This window comes from Anabrus simplex, chromosome 1 (genome assembly GCF_040414725.1).
Source record: "Anabrus simplex isolate iqAnaSimp1 chromosome 1, ASM4041472v1, whole genome shotgun sequence".
In the NCBI taxonomy this organism is placed as follows: domain Eukaryota; kingdom Metazoa; phylum Arthropoda; class Insecta; order Orthoptera; family Tettigoniidae; genus Anabrus; species Anabrus simplex.
This window is the reverse complement of record NC_090265.1, coordinates 492,826,864-492,847,331: the sequence shown is the minus strand read 5'-3', so window position 1 is coordinate 492,847,331 and position 20,468 is coordinate 492,826,864. Positions and strand designations below refer to the sequence as shown.

The following is a 20,468-nucleotide window of genomic DNA, read 5'->3' as shown; positions in this document are numbered from 1 at the left end:
GGTAACTAATAATGTAGCACACTTTATTCTTTCATTATTAGCAAAGTGCATTTTTGAGGTTTCTCTTCTTTATCAGCGAGTGCTCTTGGATTGGGATACTTTATTTCTTTAGTTTTATGGGTGATAACTTGCCTGAACATGCTCTCCAGTCTTTAAAAATCGTCTTTTATGTTGTTATTTTTTTTTCTATCCAAACCTTGTTCCATTGGTGTGTGTGTTATAGCCATATCTTCAATGAGAGTAATACCTTGCAATAGAAATTCCTCTTTTCGATACCAGAGTTGCTTTGACGATTGTAGTGCTGTGTTTGGGAGTCTTTGGTATTAAGAGCAAAGCAGATCTGTGCGTGTGGTAAACATTCGCGAGCACTGAACATTTGTTAGTGATTTATTTAATGGGAAAGACAACTTCGTTTATATACAAATTACGGTGAAATATTATTTCCGAACATGATTATAGATGACCAAGAAGCCTTTAAATCCTGGTTGACAGCGGTATTGGAACCACTGTAAGTAGGACGGAGTTTGTAAACGTTGCAGAAATATTGATAAAACTGTGCATAATTTTACACATTTGACATTTATATCATATGGCAATAGTATGTTTTTAAAGACAAGGCAAGTAGAAAGAGATACAGTTTCGTAGTAATTGACATACGGAATGTGTTTCAGATTTTTGCCTCAGAATTGGTTATGGTGTACATTACTTTGCTTCAGTATGTCGCGCAGTTTGTGTATATGTGACCCGACCTCAAATAAATATATTGATGTAGGCCTAACCGTGAGATTTTTCTCGTCTGTAAAATCATTTTCAAACTTGGTGTTGGGGTACCTTTATTGTCCTGGGATAGTCAGTTGCACAGAGATATCTTTATGGTCTTAAAAGAGAGAACCTTATGAACAATCTTGTACCACTCATATTATTTAGGCTATATATTTTCATATTGTATTGAGGAAGTAAGTAAGTAATATATACCTATATAATAAGTGACTGGCTTTAATACTTTATATACCCTTTAATCATTTGAATTCTGTTAGTACTTCCAGTAATTTCGTACTGCTTGAAAATCCTAATATTTACATACCCTGAACTACTAAATCATTCTTCACATTACAAGTAAAGTAAGTTTATGTCCTCATCCTGTGGGGGTGGAGCTCTGACTTTTCAGACATACCCCCAATGTAGGTGAGCTGTATGTAAAATTTTAACCAGATACCAGCCCTCATGTCATTCTTAAATCTACCGAGAATCGAACGCGGGCCTCTGAGGATGGCAGCTTATAGTGCTACCGATGCACTATGTAGACAGACTTGTCCAGATGAAATGGGTTAATTAATTGGGAAGTGGTTTGTACCCCACTGTCGGCAGCCCTGAAAATGGTTTTCCTTGGTTTCACATTTTCACACCAGGCAAATGCTGGGGCTGTACCTTAATTAAGGCCACGGCCGCTTCCTTCCCATTCCTAGGCCTTTCCTATCCCATCATCGCCATAAGACCTATCTCTGTCGGTGCAACGTAAAACAAATTCTAATAAGGAAATGTTTGTGTTGATTGAGTTGTATACTACACTCCTTTACATCGTAGCATTTCCTCTTTGCACAAAATTTGGGGAATAATTCATCATTGACATTTCATAGGCTACCTACTCTTTTGAGGAGGTTTCAGAACAGTCAGGGTACACACATTTTACTAGAATTTAAATGAAACTGCAATGTGACTGCAAAAAAATGCAAAGTAGGCTAGATTCTTAGGTATTGGGAGCAGGTTTTTACAAGATTTAGTGAATTTAGTGTAGATCTCTTTAAACACAAACTGCTGTGAATTGAAGTGAGCTATTAGCCAGGAAATCTGTAAACTTGGAAACAAGTAACTACCGACAATGACTTATTTTTAGAAATCTCATGGTGAGAATTGAAAATAAGATATATCTTACATTTTTGTCCTTCATTATGAATTTTAACAAAACCTGTTTGAATAACAAGTGTATCGTTGCCATAAGACCTATCTCTGTCGGTGCGATGTAAAGCAAGTTTAAAAAAAAACAAGTCCGACTGTTAGCATGCCTACTTTGGTTCATACGTCAAAATTGGAGACAAAACTTCTTAGAATGGCTTCAAAATTTTTCTGGAAGATTAGGCTCTCTATTCCCTTAAATGCCGGTCCCACGGGATAGGTATAGCATGTCTGTGTCTCACCCAAAGGTTCCAGGTTCGAGGCCGGTTCGAAATTCATTTAGCCTACTTGATTTCAATTGAGGAGCTATCTGACATTGAGATGGCAACTCTGATCTAGAAAGCCAAGAACAAGAGCCTCGTAATCTGCAGGCCTTCAGGTTGATAAGCGGTCGCTTGGAAGGCCAAGGCTTGTGAGGGCTGTAGCACCATAGGGAGGAGAGGGATATGCTCTTAAAAAATACACAGAGGTAGCAAAGAAGTTAATCATGAGTTCTGTATAAATCTCCCTCAGCTACAGTTTATTGTGAACATCTAAAAAATTAATAGCTATGAAAATAAACAAGTTATTCTCAGACACAGTGTGTAGGATGTCACTAATGAATCTCTGTTCTATAAATATAATGTAACAAGTTTGATACTGAATAAAAATAAAAGTGGCATGTTACTGATAAATGCTAAATTACACTGACTGACAGAGCAAATGCAACACCAAGAAGGAGTGGTTCGAAAGGGATGAAAGTTGGGGAAAAAACAGAGACGGCACGGTCGAATAATTGATGTTTATTTCAAACCGATATGCAGGTTACACAATGCGCACGGCATCGACTCAGTAGGATGTAGGACCACCGCGAGCGGCGATGCACGCAGAAACACGTCGAGGTACAGAGTCAATAAGAGTGCGGATGGTGTCCTGAGGGATGGTTCTCCATTCTCTGTCAACCATTTGCCACAGTTGGTCGTCCGTACGAGGCTGGGGCAGAGTTTGCAAACGGCGTCCAATGAGATCCCACACGTGTTCGATTGGTGAGAGATCCGGAGAGTACGCTGGCCACGGAAGCATCTGTACACCTCGTAGAGCCTGTTGGGAGATGCGAGCAGTGTGTGGGCGGGCATTATCCTGCTGAAACAGAGCATTGGGCAGCCCCTGAAGGTACGGGAGTGCCACCGGCCGCAGCACATGCTGCACGTAGCGGTGGTCATTTAACGTGCCTTGAATACGCACTAGAGGTGACGTGGAATCATACGCAATAGCGCCCCAAACCATGATGCCGCGTTGTCTAGCGGTAGGGCGCTCCACAGTTACTGCCGGATTTGACCTTTCTCCACGCCGACGCCAAACTCGTCTGCGGTGACTATCACTGACAGAACAGAAGCGTGACTCATCGGAGAACACGACGTTCCGCCATTCCCTCATGCAAGTCGCTCTAGCCCGGCACCATGCCAGGCGTGCACGTCTATGCTGTGGAGTCAGTGGTAGTCTTCTGAGCGGACGCCGGGAGTGCAGGCCTCCTTCAACCAATCGACGGGAAATTGTTCTGGTCGATATTGGAACAGCCAGGGTGTCTTGCACATGCTGAAGAATGGCGGTTGACGTGGCGTGCGGGGCTGCCACCGCTTGGCGGCGGATGCGCCGATCCTCGCGTGCTGACGTCACTCGGGCTGCGCCTGGACCCCTCGCACGTGCCACATGTCCCTGCGCCAACCATCTTCGCCACAGGCGCTGCACCGTGGACACATCCCTATGGGTATCGGCTGCGATTTGACGAAGCTACCAACCTGCCCTTCTCAGCCCGATCACCATACCCCTCGTAAAGTCGTCTGTCTGCTGGAAATGCCTCCGTTGACGGCGGCCTGGCATTCTTAGCTATACAGGTGTCCTGTGGCACACGACAACACGTTCTACAATGACTGTCGGCTGAGAAATCACGGTACGAAGTGGGCCATTCGCCAACGCCGTGTCCCATTTATCGTTCGCTACGTGCGCAGCACAGCGGCGCATTTCACATCATGAGCATACCTCAGTGACGTCAGTCTACCCTGCAATTGGCATAAAGTTCTGACCACTCCTTCTTGGTGTTGCATTTGCTCTGTCAGTCAGTGTATTTAGTGCCATATGTGATTCATCAGTTATTGGTTGTTTTTCCCCTAAAGTTGTTTATTGATTTATCAACACTTGCTCCCTCGAGGCAAGACTTTTACACATGCAGAACAACTGTCGTTTGTTTACTTCTCACGGACTTATCAGGAAGGATGTTGTTATGCAGTGCACAATGCTGTCAACCTCTCTACTTAGTCAACTAATGGGTGGTGCTTGAGGAACTAATAGGTGGTGGTGGTGATTATTGTTATACCATTGGTCTGGGCTGGTTCTTGCTGTGCAGACGGTTTGTATAGGACCTGGACAGGACCAGTGATATAGGGATAAACGAAGGGGGTTTAGGGGTGTAAGTCCCCAGATCTGAGCCGCAAAGCAGCCTAAGACCTCTACTTTCCTGTGGAAATGCCATTGGTCTGGACTGGCACTTGCCGTGTGGACGGTTAGGGTAGATCATTGACAAGACCAGTGATATAGGTACAAGCCCCCAGGTTAGTGCTGCGAAGCGGCCTTTGGCGTCTACTTTACTGTGGAAACACCATTGGTTCCTTAACATTTTACATTTACTTGTGCTTTTATTGTGTAGGGGTTGGTAATGGAATACAACTATCATAATTGATGGAAGTGGGATCACGTGCCATTTTACGTTGGCCAATAGGAATGCAAGTAGCTACTTCAGCAATGAAAATGACGTGTAATGCTCTTCATTAAGCTACAAAAGTATGGTAAATGTACTTCAGTTTTTACTGTTTTATTACCAGTTGAATAGTATGCAATAAAAAAGAATCTAGCTTAATTAGAGGTATAAGTTCGGGTGTACAAGTTAGGGGAAAATAGAGATTTGTACTTTTATGTGTTCTTTCCAGTGGTATAAAGCTTGAAGTCCTGAAATCATAGTTCTTTCCGTTAGCGAGTGGTGAAAGGTCTCGTGTCCAAATATCGAGTTGGTAAATAGTCGGATGTCCATTTGAAACTTCTTACCTCAGTCCATTGCACATTCTGACAATACATTGATAGTGGTATATAGTCGTATGTCCATTTGAAACCTTTTACCTCTGTTCATTGCATGTTCTAACAATACATAGAGGTATGTCTGGTGCCCATGATGCACGACTAATCATGTTTTTATCATCCATTTTTGGCTCGATTTGAGAACTGTTTGGTGCTTCAATTTCAAGGAACTCCTCATGCAAGTGTGTATGCTTTTCTGCTTATGAAGTTTATACTGAAATAGTTTTAGAAGCACAAGAAGTATGATGAATTCCAGAGGTAGAAGGATAGTACAGTTACACCCATACCTACAAATGAAGATTGAATGGTAAGTTAATGTTATTACAATTATAATGGATAATGAGTGTTTTTTTTTTCTTTTCATTATGATGTGCTATACAACCATTATCAGCTCCTCTTTTTAACAGGCAAACCCACTACCATACTTCATTTACCAAAGAAGAACCTTTCCAAGAGTGTTCTGATGTGCCTAGTTCTAGAAATCTCTGAAAACATTCCATCATACAATACACATTGTATGCAGAATACCTTGTTAATAATATTCTTTAGGAAATATTTTAAACTATTACATTTTCCATTACAGGTCCTGCATTTGATGCAAATGCTGTACCTAAAATAACAACAAACAAAGTGCAGGAGAGGTGGATCCTGAAAAACATGCAGCACTGGATGTAAATGCCAATTCTGATAAAAATATACAATATGAAAATTCCACAGGATCTCAGACAGGTAGGGTGTTGTATGTTGGATATTCAGCCCGAAGGCTGGTTGGATCCTCAACAGGTTCACCATTAGCTGTCATAGATGGCCTAGGTGTCACTGAAGAGGCGTACTAGTGAAATGAGGAGTGATGTAGTTTCCCGTTGCTTTCCGCACTGAGCCAGAAGTTGCTATTGCACATCAGTCTGCCAAGCCTACTGAAATGTGACATCTTCACACCATTCATAGCAGGGACTGGCTGCATAAGGAATGGCATTATTTAGCGTCATGTCATTTTTAAGGAATTGTGAAAGTCTGCCGTGAGGAAGGAAAAAACAAAAGGAGAAAGTGGCAGAAGCTAAATTTCTAAGAAAGAAAAATAAATTCATTCAGACAAGAGAATAAGTTTTTTTTTTACCAGGAGAACCTACAATTTCATTTAATGAAGAACAACCTTGCCAAGAGGGCTCTGATGATTGGATAATTTTAGACTTCTCCAAAACATTCCATTAAACCAAGTTACATAGAACACGTTTTAAAATTAATACTTGTTTATAAAATATTATTTTGAACAAGTACAATACAATTTTCTTTAATTATAATGCATTACAGATTCTGTAAATTGACAAAATGCTGTACTTGAAACTAATGATGAACGAAGTCTAAAGGTGGAACTTGAAAAACCCTATTCCACTGGATGTAAGTGAAAAGTTTAATGAAAATGAAAATTCCACAGCACCACAGAAAGGTAGGAAGCATGTAGTTTTTAAGGAATGGTGGAAGTCTGTGGTGAGAAAAGAGAAAGTGGCAAAAGTTAAATCCCTAAGAAAGGAAAAGATGTTCAGGCTAGAAAACTGAAACTAACATGAAAGTGATCTGTAACGCTTTAAAAAGATTTCAGAAGGAAATAGACTAAAAATTCACAACTCCTTTCTGGAGTGGAGAAAAGTCATGGTCACAGAAATAAGAATTTGTAGCATCCCTCATAAAGTTTTAGTGAGGTTAAAAGAAACAGACCAAGAAACAGTGTGCAAGAAGGTTGACGTAAAGAAAGTAAGATATATATATTAATTTCATTATAATTGAGGTGAAAGTATGTAAAATATTTTTTCTTAATACTTTGGGAATTGGAGAGAAATTTGTCAAATAGCCATGAACAAAAGGGAACAAGCTTTGGTGAATCCATTTTACCTGATCTAAGATTTAAAAAATTCCCACATAATAAAATAATAGAAGTTATCAATCAAATGAAACAACATATCTGAAAGTTTCCAGTTGAAGAAAGCCATTACAGTTGTGAATATATCAGCAGAAAATACATGGGTAGCTATCTAAATATAACACTGTTGTACACTTTTGTAGACATGACTGTGCAAGCAAATCAGTACTCCAGCAGGAAATAGCATCGTATTTCTTCTACTGTAAAGTTTTTAATGCAATTCAATTATTCTTTCAAGGAGTTAAGTAATGACACTTGTGATCATTTAACAGTTGTTGTGTCAGCAACAGTGGGTTAATAAAAAGATGCACTGATATCAGAGTTGAATTCTCACCAAGCTGAAGCAAAAGTGAGGTTGGCCTATGATTTAAAAAATAAAGTGAAGATATGGGGAGAACAAAAATATGGAAGGTAGGTTATAATGGTTGATCTGCACACCTCTAATAAAAAAAAGTGGTCAAGCTTTCTGTTTGCTTAAACTATAGTCATACAACTATACCATTATTGAAGACACAGGAAAAAAACTTCATGTTGTTTATGGGATGAAACAAAAGGATGTAGGGGAAGAAATGAACTGACTTCATGCCTCTACACTTGGACGTCCGAAAACACGCAAACCACAGAGGAGTTGACTACCATATTATTTGCTCGCATATAACTTGCACACCATTTTTAACATTTGAAATTGCATGAAAAAAACCCCCCGCATATAACTTGCATTAATTTCTGACGTCATAAAGACATACGGTACATACATGAAATAAAGTTTTGGTATTCTGTGGATGTGCCTACATTAAATATAAGGACTGTATCAATTACTGTTACGGTACTTTGTATGTGACAGTACAAAAAGAAGCTGCAGCTTTCTACCTGCAGAATTGGTTGAGGCTAGCTGTTGTAACAGAAATACCTAACTCGCAAACCCCCGCCTCAAGGCCGCATTCCTAGCTAGTCAGTCACTGAGCCATCCCTCTCACTCATATGTCTTTGTCAATATGCTTATCGCTACCTGTCCGGCAGAGCTAATCTCGTGAACTAAGAGTGTTTCCCTGTCCAGGCAGTCAAGTGATCACAGTATTAGGTATCGTCCATCTGTTGTGTTGTCGACAAGTACCAGTATTGTCTTCAGGTTTCATTGTTGTTTCTCAGTTAAGTTTTCTTGTGTAGGGTGATCTTTAAGTTGTGGAGAAACATGGTAGTTTGAATAATAAATGTTATTGGCTTTACGTCCCACTAACTACATTTTTGGTTTTCGGGGAAGCTGAGGTGCCGGAATTTAGTCCCCCAGGAGTTGTTTTACATGCCAGTAAATCTACCCACACGAGGCTGATGTATTTGAGCACTTTCAAATAGTACCAGACTGAGCCAGGATCGAACCTGCCAAGTTGGCGTCAGAAGGCCAGCGCCTCAACCGTCTGAGCCACTCAGCCCGGCCGTGGGTATTTTATGGCTGGGTTTAGACTCAAAATGATAAAATATGTTGAAGAACATAGTAACAGAGCTGTCAGTCGAGAATTCAGTGTGACTGAGTTTAATGTTCGCTACTGGCGTAAACAGAAAGCTGCGCTAGAAACCACCAACCAAACACGTAAGGCATTCAGAGGGCCGAAAATTGGTTTCTTGAACTGGAAGACGAGTTGCTTCATTACGTTACAGAGTTGTGAAATGATGGCTTTAGTATCTCGCATGAGATGCTATGGACCGATTGTAGAAACAATGACTAGTTTTAAGCCTTAGACAACATCTACCTAAACGACGTCTAAAACGAGCACGATCTTCCATTGCATAAACAATGTTCAGTTGATGTTTAACTAGACATCGCTTAAAGTTTAAATTTTTGTTTGAAAATGGAGACAGAAGTATCTTTCACGCAACTCTTTGCTTGTCACAACCAATGAAATTCGTCTGTGCGTGCGCCGAACGCCAGTCAGCTGTTTATCTTCCTACACATTACTCATATATGGCTAAGCATGAGCATGGCGTGCCCACAGATAAGATTATCGCTTTTGGTGGAAATAAAATCTCATCGTAATATTATCAACACTAAAGCGACACGCCACCGTACGGGGAAGTGTGGTTGATTATAGCTTTGTTACAGTGAGTATAATCTACTCATAAATACGGTAGCTGCGACGAAGGGAAGATGAAGCAATAGTGATACTGATGTGTAACCGAGTGTGTTGTACGGGCCATATAGACGTAGCTTGCATTCTGTAGATCGTAGGTTCGAAACGCATCATCATCGGCAGCCCTGAAGATTGTTTTCCGTAGTTTCCCTATTTTTATACCAGGCAAATACTAGGCCTGTTATTATGGCCACGGTTCTTCTTTCCCAGTCTTCTTTAAGCAGTAATAACCACCACTTGGCTTTTCCTATCTGATAGTTGCCAAAAACTTATACAATTTTATATATATATATATATATATATATATATAAAACCTATACAACATACTTTTTAGTTTTCACTCTTATGTGTGTTTACTTGGCAGTAAATATAAGTGAATCCCTCCCGGTTGATGTATGTGACAGCCCTCTGACGACGGGATATGCAATTCTGATACGTATGTAGTCGAAGTGACCTATAATCGCATGGAAATTACCCCATGTATATAATAAAATATATCGGTTGCCAAGAATTGTTTTCAAGTTGACAGTTACCGGACTGTTCCTTCGTCAGTCTCAAGAAACAAGACTCTCGAAAAGCGAAATCTTATTTATCTATCTTCCTATACAAGTCAAACGAATTGCTGCGATTTAGCAGTGGGCGACCCACAGAGAGGCCATCGGGCTAACCTTTCTTACATGTTATAATTCTCATGTTAGGTCCGTATTGAAATGTACGTAAATACAAAGTATTTCATCTACTGTAAAGTTTTTAATGCAATTCAATTATTCTTTCAAGGAATTAAGCAATGACACTTGTGATCATTTAACAGTTGTTGTGTCAGCAACAGTGGGTGAATAAAAAGATGCACTGATATCAGAGTTGAATTCTCACCAAGCTGAAGCAAAAGTGAGGTTGGCTTATGATTTAAAAAATAAAGTGAAGATATGGGGAGAACAAAAATATGGAAGGAAGGTTATAAGGGTTGATCTGCACACCTCTAATAAAAAAAAGTGGTCAAGCTTTCTGTTTGCTTAAAGCAAAGTTTCCCAAAGGTATTCATGTACGGGATCAAGAGAAAGAATGAATTGATACAGCTCTTGTCCGGGACTGAGTCCGTACGGTGTGCAGAACACGGTCCGGGGCACTGCTTCGATGTCCAGCAATGTTAGTGTGGGACAGTTTCCGCGGACACTTGGTGGAAGACACGAAGAAACGTCTTCAGGAAATGAAAACTGATCTCATTGTAATTCTTGGTGGAATCTCACGTTGTCTACAGCACTTAGATGTTTCCGTCAACAAGCCCTTCAAGGACAACATACATGAATTGTACGCCGAATGGATGGCAGGAGGCAAGCATGAGCTGATGCCGTCAGGCAAAATAGAGAGGCTGTCAGTTGAACTTGTGTGTGATTGGGTATGCAGGAATGGGTTATGGTGTCGACAGACGTTATTGCGAGAGTTTCTTGAAGCCGAGCATTGCATATGCGTTGTACGGAAGTTAGCATGACGCATTGTGGGATGGTGACCAGAATGATGCACACGTGAATAGCTTGGAGAATGAAGGCAGTGACAAAGAAAGGGTTAAGTATGCCATTTGTCTTGTTTCAATAGCCTAATGCAAATTTTAAGTTTTTTTCGGGAATACGATCTTTTGCACACAAATCCCTGCATATATCACGCACCGAAAATATTCACACTTATTTTTTGTCAAAAATGTGTGGGTTATATGCGAGCGAATACAGTATTTTGTCAGATAGCTGTCCTGGCCAAAAAGAAACTTCACCATGCTCATTTTCTGTATGTGGCTGATTTCTACTACTAATATTAAATTCATCAACTACAAGTTTCTGTTAAGAGGATATACACATATGGAGGTGGATGTAGCACATTTCATTATAGAAAAAAAAAAAGAAGTGCTTATCTCAGTTCTGAATCACTTCTCTACATGACTGGATTCAGTTTATTCACACTTGCAAAAGCAAGAATCCATTCCAGGTTTATGATATGGAGATAAGCGACTTCAGAAAATTTGCATTTCGTGCAGAAGGAAAATAAAGTACCTTTTGAACAAAAAAATCTAAAGGTGATGTGTTTTATTTGTCTTTGTGTGTTTGGCTCCAAATAAGGAAAATGCTTCTGGTAAATTGTTTTACAAAACAAAATTTGAGGATTGTGAATAAAAAAATGTGGATTTCAGAAGAAATATGAGAAAAGAATGTGTCATCCCTCCTGATATTCCTCAGTTCTCTACTTGCCATGCATTTTATGACAAAATTCCTCATACAGAAGGTGAAAATGAAAGTGCATTTATGTTAATGAAAGTGACAGATTTCATTAGAAGACTGAATTTCAGTTCATGTTTTCTTGTTCCAACAGGAAAAATTAAGTTCGATGTAAAATAAAACTGTATTGCATTTCCTGTTAATTTTGAAGTTGATGTTATTGGTATAATTAATTGAGATAGATTTTTTTTTTACTTTAGGATTTGAAAAATGTTATATTTGTGTGAAGAATTTATTTAATAATAATGTGAGTTATGCTTGTATTCTATGATAGGCTTCAAGTGTTTAAGTTGGAGGTATAAGGCTGGAACTCCATTAAAATGTGAGTGTTGCATAATATAAAATATGGATTACAATATTATTTTATAGTATACAAGTACTGTATTTGAAGTTCAGACCAGACTTTGGAGATGTTTTCTCACAAAAAAGCGTGTGTTGTCATGTGCTGTAAACTTTTATAGATGCGACATCCGACTTCATACCTCTGAGAGCAAGCTCAATAGCTGCAGTTGCTTAAATGCGGCCAGAATCCAGTATTCGGGAGATAGTGGGTTCAAACCCCACTGTCGGCAGTCCTGAAAATGGTTTTCCATGGTTTCTCATTTTCATAACAGGCAAATGCTGGGGTTGTACCTTAATTAAGGCCACAGCCGCTTCCTTCTGACTCCTAGCCCTTTCCTGCCCCATCGTCGCCATAAGACCTGACTCTGTCGGTGCAACGTAAAGCAACCTGTAAAAATAAAAAAAAATAAAGTAAAGAACCTCTGAGGTACGGCATATAAAAAACCTGTATAAAATTTGATCTGGTAGAAATTCAACATCTGTTGGTTGAAAATTTACTGAAATATACATTTTTACCAATCTTCCCCACATATGCATTATTTGAAAGGAGTTCTCAGAGTTCTTGATGCAGCCCATGAATTTGATCTTAGAATAATTATACAGTTCATGAATTTGATCTTAGAATTTGATCCTGTGATTCAGATTTTAAAATATTTCAAGAGCTTTCATTATGAGTTTTAGATTCTCAGACTTGTATACCTGCATAAAATCAAGACTTTTCTATTTTCATATTTATAGCCCTTTTTTCTTTTCGTATTTACTCAGGTAGGAATTATACTTTCCATTTGATGAGATGCATTTTGTGTATCTTAGTTTTTTTATTTAATAGTTGATAGTGGAACCCACTATCTCCCGAATACTAGATACTGGAAATAAACCATAAATGCTACATACGTTTAGTTCCTATATGAACATACGGTCCAATAAAGATCCGATAAACACTTCCTTGAAAATTATTTGAGTAGAATATTTTGAACATCCATTATGAAAGGTGTAGGTAAATGTATGTGTTATCTTCATAAAGGTACCTGTTTGACATGATAAAATTAATCTTGGTGAATTGTTCAGATTAAGTTCTTGGTTTTCCTTCTAGTTGACAGTGGGGACTTAACATGAAAGTCGAACTTTTATGTTGTACTTTTCTTTCAGAAAATGAAAACAATTGCATAATAATAATAATAATAATAATAATAATTGTATGGCCTCAGCTACCATGTGCAGACATTTCAATTTGACGCCATCTGGCTGTCTGCTCGTCAATTTAGACGTTCCGTTTTACTCTAGGCCCCCACTAGATGGCAGACCGAGTGAACCGAAACTCTCTTGGGCGTCTATGGCTGAGATTTAACGAATTTTGTCGGGTAAACACCAAATGTGTCACCAGAGATCTTTTACATGCCGACATCGTACGACATTACATGTCATAAACCTCATTTTAGGTCCGTATTGAAAAATACTTTTATAAGTATTGAATAGGTGGAATAAATTGAAACACCTTTATTATTGTTGAACTGTTATCGTACGACATGGAGTGTCGAATGGACTTTTTTCCGCCCTTCAAAAATCCGACTACCTCTGCCGGGTTTGAACTCGCTATCTTTACAATTGCATAAAAATGTTCATTAAGGACTGAAAGTCATGAATATATAAACCATAAGTATTGTGTAACATTTAGTTCCTATATAAGCATATGATCCAATAATAACCAGATACACACTTCCTTGAAAATTATTTAAGTAGAAAATTTTGATAATTATTGTAAAAAAAAAAATATTTTTGCAATTATACCTGTACACAACTCAGTAGAAGATCCAAAGGAAAAGAGCACGATTTGTCCTGGGTATAATTTCCGACAAGAGAGTAGTGTCAACAAATTAATTTAAAACACCACCTAATCGATACTTTGTTTTTTGCCTTTGGGCAGAATTATAAAAACATCATCATATACAGGACATGTTTCGACCACTTAAATCTTCAGCTGTCTTAAAATAGCTTAGATGAAACAATGTGATTAGTAAGTACATTAAAATCTTAAATTGCTTTCCCATGGGAACTTATAAATATTGCTTAAAGCGCTTCAAATTTGGGAGGGGAAAGGGGGGAATAAGTGGGGGAGGATTTTATTGATGTGGTCTGTAAAAAGGTACGTAAATTACAATTAGCATCTATGGTAAAAAAAACTTATTTCCTAATTGAACAAATTTAAAGTCTAAAACGTCTGTAATTGGGCACTTTTTGTAAAAACACTAGGTGGCTTGATCTTGCTTATGTTAAAATCGATGTGTAACAGTCTTCAAGTTTCTTATTGATTGTCTGTTGTGTTGATTATCTTCCTTTAAATTGCTTTTTATTTTTAGTACCAGGTTGTGTTGAACCGTTGATATACCTATATATATAATAATAATCGTACAGCCTCAGCTACCATGTGCAGACATTTCGATTTGATGCCATCTGGCTGTCTGGTCATGAGTTTTGACGTTCCGTTTTGCTCTAGGCCCACTAGATAGCAGACCAAGTAAACCGAAACTCTCTTGGGCGTCTATGGCTGAGATTTAATGGATTTTGTTGGGTAAACACTGAATGTGTCACCAGAGATCTTTTACATGCCGACATCGTACGAATGGAGTGTCGAATGGACTTTTATCCGCTCTTCAAAAATCCGACTACCTCTGCTGGGTTTGAACCCGCTATCTTGGAATCCGAAGGCCAACACTCTACCACTGACCCACAGAGGCAGCTATATTGTCGGAATATTGATTAGTCTTCTGTTCAGCAATACACTACATGTAACAATCTAGAGGATTTAGATCTGACGACTTCGGTTGCCACATAGTCGGTGTGATGTGGTTGTGCAGACTTGATGCAATCCAGTTTTGTGTAGTCATAGCTTTGTGCCCAGTTGCAGATTTTCACATGAAACTTGATGGCATATGCTGTCTATCCATGGCTGCTCAACTGTTTCCACCTCCTTAGTGTAACTATTGGCAATCACTAAAAGCCCCTGTAGAAAGTAGAGGGGTGCATAACATGGGAAGCATCAGAAGTATCCATACCTGTCCTTCCTTCTGTTTAACTTTTGATCCTGGTAGATATATTTTTGTGGAAAGGACAGAACAGGTCAGGTTCTTCAGCAACTGACATGAACTGCTATCCTCTTAACTAGGGATTGGGAAAATTGATATCTAATTTTATTAAAATTAGCATGTTTTCTGAAAAATTAACATTTATTTTTTAAAATCAACTTTTAGCATTGTATTTTATTTGATTCTAAAATTGAATGATTTAAGGACATAACACAAGTCTGCTCAAATCTACAAGAAAATTAACTGTTGGAATGAAAGTATTGTAAAAAGTTATGCATGGCTTTCCTTCAAGTTGCATCTTCTGTCTGTAACCACTGCACTATGTGATGAAACACACTCACTGTCAACATTGTTTGTTGGAGTACACAACAAATCAAACTGCTCAAATACACAAGAAAATTCACTATTCAATTGAAAGAATATTAAGTTTTGTATTGCTTTCCTTCAAGTTGCTCCTTCTGTTTGAAACCAGTCTGCTATAATGGGATAAAACATGGTCACTCTCAACATTGTTTGTTGGAGTCCCCAAAGCAAAATTTAGCAAATCAGAGAACTCTGACTGTACTCTGGTGAATGCAAGTATGATGTCACATTTCCCACTGCCTTCAGTTGATATTGATTTGCATCTCTGTAACCCAAAAGAATTGATACACCAAAAAGTTTCTCAAACTCAGCTGTTTTCCAGTTATACAAGGTGATATTTTAGTGTCCCTCCAAGGGCTTAGCTCTCATAGGATACAGAGCTTGAGAAATAGCAACAAAGTTATTGCAGTTGGGGTCTTTGTCTTTCAAAGTCTCTAGCTGCTCTTCGAAGAATGAGTCACTTTGATGAAAATATCTTTGCATGCAGCTTGCTCTAAGGTGTGAGATAAACCAAGGCATTGCTAGTTGTTGCAGAATAATTCCCCTCACAAATTGCAGAAAAAGTTACTTCAGGGTTATGAAGTTTGGGGTGCAGCAAATGAGAGGGTGGATGCTGAGACCCCTCAAGTTCAGTAAAATGCTCAAACATTTTTCAACTGCTTGATCCTTGAGAAATACCATATGTGAATGAAGCCTATATGTTTCCTGGCCAGTCAGACATTTTAGATGCTTAACCCTCAAATGGTCTATGTAAACGACTGTTACGGTCACACGATTTTCAGGATTTTTGTATACTTACACTAAAAATTCTTAAAAATAGGTTTTAAAAGGAAATCATGTAGTGTAATACATTTTATTAAATCATAATGTCATAGGCCATTGAAATAAATATATTTTTGTTTTGTACCTTTCATTATATCTTTACAACCATCCTGAGTTTCCAGAAAGGTGTTCCAAAATAATATGATCGAAATGTTCGCGCCCATACCAGACACTAAAATATTCGACTTACCCGAGAAAGTCAAATCACAATGATGTTCACAATTTTATGGAATTAAAAAAATATAAACACTTTAGATGTTATATACACAAATAAAAATATATATACATATATACACAAGCACTAGAACGCGTCCGCAAAGTCACTCAGAGGAGCTACCAGAACTAGACTGCTCTCTCCTTTTTCTTCCTCTCCTTTCAGGCCTCCAAGAGTGCTGTAAATTGTGGTAACACCCCCTGTGAACTGCACAGTTACAACCAGGGCACAAATACCGGGTCCTTCCCCCTTTTTTTGGTCCACATATTACGCATAAACGTTCCAGCTTTCCAGGAAGTCTGTCAATGTCACTGTCATTATCACTATCACTCATATCACGCGCGTCACTCATTATTTCATCCAACATCTTCGGAATGGGACTTGAACCTAAATTTCTTGGGACTTGAAACTAAATTACTCGCTATTTCCGCAAACCACTGATAAAAACAGCGGGTACAAAGGAACGACTCCGTGACGCGGCAAGGCGCCATATTGTACTACGCAGTTAAGGTAGCGAGCCTAATGACGGAATTTTAAGACTGCGCAGTTCATTTCAACGGCAGTCTACAGCCTAGCAACTAGAGTAAAAAGAGAGACTGTAACCTGCTGTTTAAAGTGATACTACATAGAGCATATTTGTGTGTTACTACGCATATCGAGAGCATGTCTAATGAACGGCTGCAAAATAGTCGATGTATCGTCGTTGACCACAACAACATGTACAAAAAGGGCGATGCATCATCATTTATCTCTTTGAGGGTTAAAGCCACAGTTATTGAAATCTTTCATATCAGATGACTAAATATGTATCAATATCTTAAAAAGTATTCAAATAGACGGCAGCATGAAAAACCAACTGTTCCACCGAGTAAGGTCAGGGGAAGGAAAAATAATTGCTTCCTTACAGTCCCAATACCAGGACTTCCTTGTATTCAAGAATGCAGATTTCACCCTTGTTAACCACATGATCCAAATGCAGCATCACTGTGACCCAACAATTACCAGCTAAGCTACGCTTATGTGCTCAGCACTGCAGATGCATAACCCTGTAACCACTCGTAATGTTTCATAATAGAGGGTCATGTATGGAACACTTGTCACCGACACAATTTCGAGGCATCATACAGTCCATTATAGGTTTGTAGTGCATCCAGAACAGCTTGGGAACAGTTTGTAGCATTTCCTGCTTTGAGTTAATTCACTGCAACAACAAACAGCTTCTTCTCGGACCTATTCTGTCTGTTGTTTTGTCACAGTCTGTTTATTTTCTTCCCAGCTACATCTTCTGTTGTCAGCCTGTGGTAATTAGAGGCTACTTCTAGAAAGAGTAAACAATTTTTTGTAACTTTATAGACTTATTACAACAATAGAATCTAGAAGGAGTTTTTAATAAGTAACAATGATCGGTGGAAAACGGTAAATAAAAATGTAAACAGACTCTGGGATGGGTTTAAAACAATTGTTCAGGAATGTGAAAATAGGTTTGTGCCTTTAAAGGTGGTAAGGAATGGTAAAGATCCACTATATTATAACAGAGAAGTAAAGAGACTAAGAAGGAGGTGCAGGTTGGAAAGAAATAGTTAGAAATGGCTGTGGAAGTAAGGAGAAATTGAAGGAACTTACTAGGAAATTGAATCTAACAAAGAAGTCACCTAAGGATAACATGATGGCAAGCATAATTGGTGGCTACACTAATTTTAGTGAAAAATGGAAGAGTATGTATAGGTACTTTAAGGCAGAAACAGGTTCCAAGAAGGACATTCCAGGAATGAACAAGGGGAGTGTGTGTGTGCGAGGATCTTCAAAAGGCAGAAGTATTCAGTCAGCAGTATGTAAAGATTTTTGGTTACAAGGATAATGTTCAGATAGAGGAGGTGACTAATACTAAAGAAGTATTCAAATTTACCTATGACAGCAATGACATTTACAGTAAGATACAAAAGTTGAAAACTAGAAAAGCAGCTGGAATTGATAAGATCTCTGGGGATACACTAAAGACAATGGGTTGGGATATAGTACCATTTCTGAAGTACTTGTTTGATTATTGTTTGCATGAAGTAACTTTACGAAATGAATGGAGAGTTGCTATAGTAGCCCCTGTATATAAAGGAAAGGGTGATAGACATAAAGCTGAAAATTACAGTTCAGTCATTTTGACATGCATTGTATGTAAGCTTTCGGAAAGCATTCTTTCTGATTATATTAGACATGTTTGCAAAATTAATAACTGGTTTGATAGAAGGCAGTTTGGGTCTAGGAAAGGTTATTCCACTGAAGCCCAACTTGTAGGATTCCAGCAAGATATAGCAGATATCCTGGATTCAGGAGGTCATTTGGACTGTATCGAGAATGACCTGTCTAAGGCATTTGATAGGGTAGATCATGGAAGACTACTGGCAAAAATGAGTGCAATTGGACTTGACAAAAGAGTGACTGAATGAGTGGCTCTGTTTCTAGAAAATAGAACTCAGAGAATTAGAGTAGGTGAAGCTTTATCTGTCCCTGTAAAAATTAAGAGGGGAATTCCTCAAGGCAGTATTATTGGACCTTTATGTTTTCTTGTATATATATCAATGACATGTGTAAAGAAGTGGAATCAGAGATAAGGCTTTCCGCAGATGATGTTATTCTGTACAGGGTAATAAATAAGTTACAAGATTGTGAGCAACTGCAAAATGACCTCGATAATGTTGTGAGATGGATAGTAAGCAATGGTATGATGATAAACAGGGATAAAACTCAGGTTGTGAGTTCCACAAATAGGAAAAGTCCTCTCAGTTTTATTTACTGCGTTGATGGGGTGAAAGTTCCCTTTGGGGATCATTGTAAATACCTAGGTATTAATATAAGGAAAAATCTTCATTTGGGTAATCACATAAATATGATTATAAATAAAGGGTACAGATCTCTGCACATGGTTATGAGAGTATTTAGGGGTTGTAGTAAGGATGTAAAGTACTGTCTGGCCATGCTTGTCATGCTACGGTAACCGAGTAGACCGTACAGCCAGGGACTTGACGCCGAGTGTTGGGCGGCGGAAAATAACCTGACTCCCCACAAGAGCCAACGGCTTCGGGCGGATGAGCTCTTGTGGGAGGGTAATGGGCCCTCAGCAGAGGAAATGCTGCTGAAATACCATTCAGCTGCAGTGTCTGTACCCCAGAGGGGCGGCTGCAAAAGGCATCTGTTCTCCAGGTTAGGGGCGGCCTAATTATATGCTGGCAGTAGCTATAAAATGCCCTCAACGACAGACGAAGCGACCCGTTGGTTGAGGAATCATTTGTCGCATCTATGGCTACGTCTCTTCTAAATTCGGAACATACTAGGGCGTCCCCTCAAAGCGACGCGCGCCACTTACGCCCGAGTGACGTGATAAATGAGCAAGGGTTACCTACTCATGGACGGGGTAGGCTAAAGAAGCTAGTTCAACCCAAACAACTACTGAGATTTGCTACTCTCAATATTGGTACGTTGACAGGCCGACATCGTGAACTAGCAGAAATGCTTAAAAACAGACGTGTCAACATTGCCTGCATCCAGGAAACCAAGTGGAAAGGTTCAAAGGCAAAAGAAATCGGAGATAGCTACAAACTCATCTATCATGGTACCAGTACACGAAATGGTGTAGCAATAGTCGTCGACCAGAACTACTGCAACAATGTCACCAGTGTCAACAGGGTGTCAGATAGGCTTATGTCTATCAAGATTGACTCAACTTCCATCACTGCCCACATTGTATCTTGCTATGCACCTCAAACTGGATGCACTGAGGATGAGAAGGATGAATTTTGGAACAGTCTGGATGCCCTCCTTCGAGCAATTCCCCAGGAAGAGTCCATTATTCTTGGAGGAGATTTAAATGGACATGTCGGGTCTCACAAAGAAGGATATATGCGATGCCATGGAGGACATGGGTTTGGTGTGCGAAACGATGACGGATGTCGGATACTCGATTGCGCAGAGGCTCATGATCTGATTGTTACCAACACATATTTTAAAAAGAGGCCAACACATCTGGCTACTTATACAAGCGGTGGTCATGCTACTCAGATTGATTATTGGCTAATCCGTCAACAAGATTTTAAGCTGGTAACGGACACTAAAGTAATTCCGTATGACAGCATTGCCCCTCAACACCGATTGCTTGTCCTCGATATTCGTAGCAATGTTACACAACCCAAACCTAAACCTAAGACTGGGCCTGACCGAATTAAGTGGTGGCGGATGAATGCCCAATGAAACGAGTTGATGACAGCCTTGGCAAACTTCTCCGTG

General features: G+C 39.1%; 1 protein-coding gene across 2 annotated transcripts in view; it reads left to right on the top strand.

Moving 5' to 3' along the window:
• Positions 1 to 349: 349 nt before the first annotated feature.
• The window catches only part of swm (Zinc finger protein swm), a 503,429-nt gene continuing 483,310 nt past the window's right edge, over positions 350 to 20,468 (top strand). For both annotated transcript variants that reach the window (XM_067135328.2, XM_067135327.2), the window contains exon 1: positions 350 to 508. In XM_067135328.2, the coding sequence (XP_066991429.2) occupies positions 450 to 508 (59 nt within the window). In that variant the 5' untranslated portion in view covers positions 350 to 449. The remainder of the gene's footprint in view (positions 509 to 20,468) is intronic.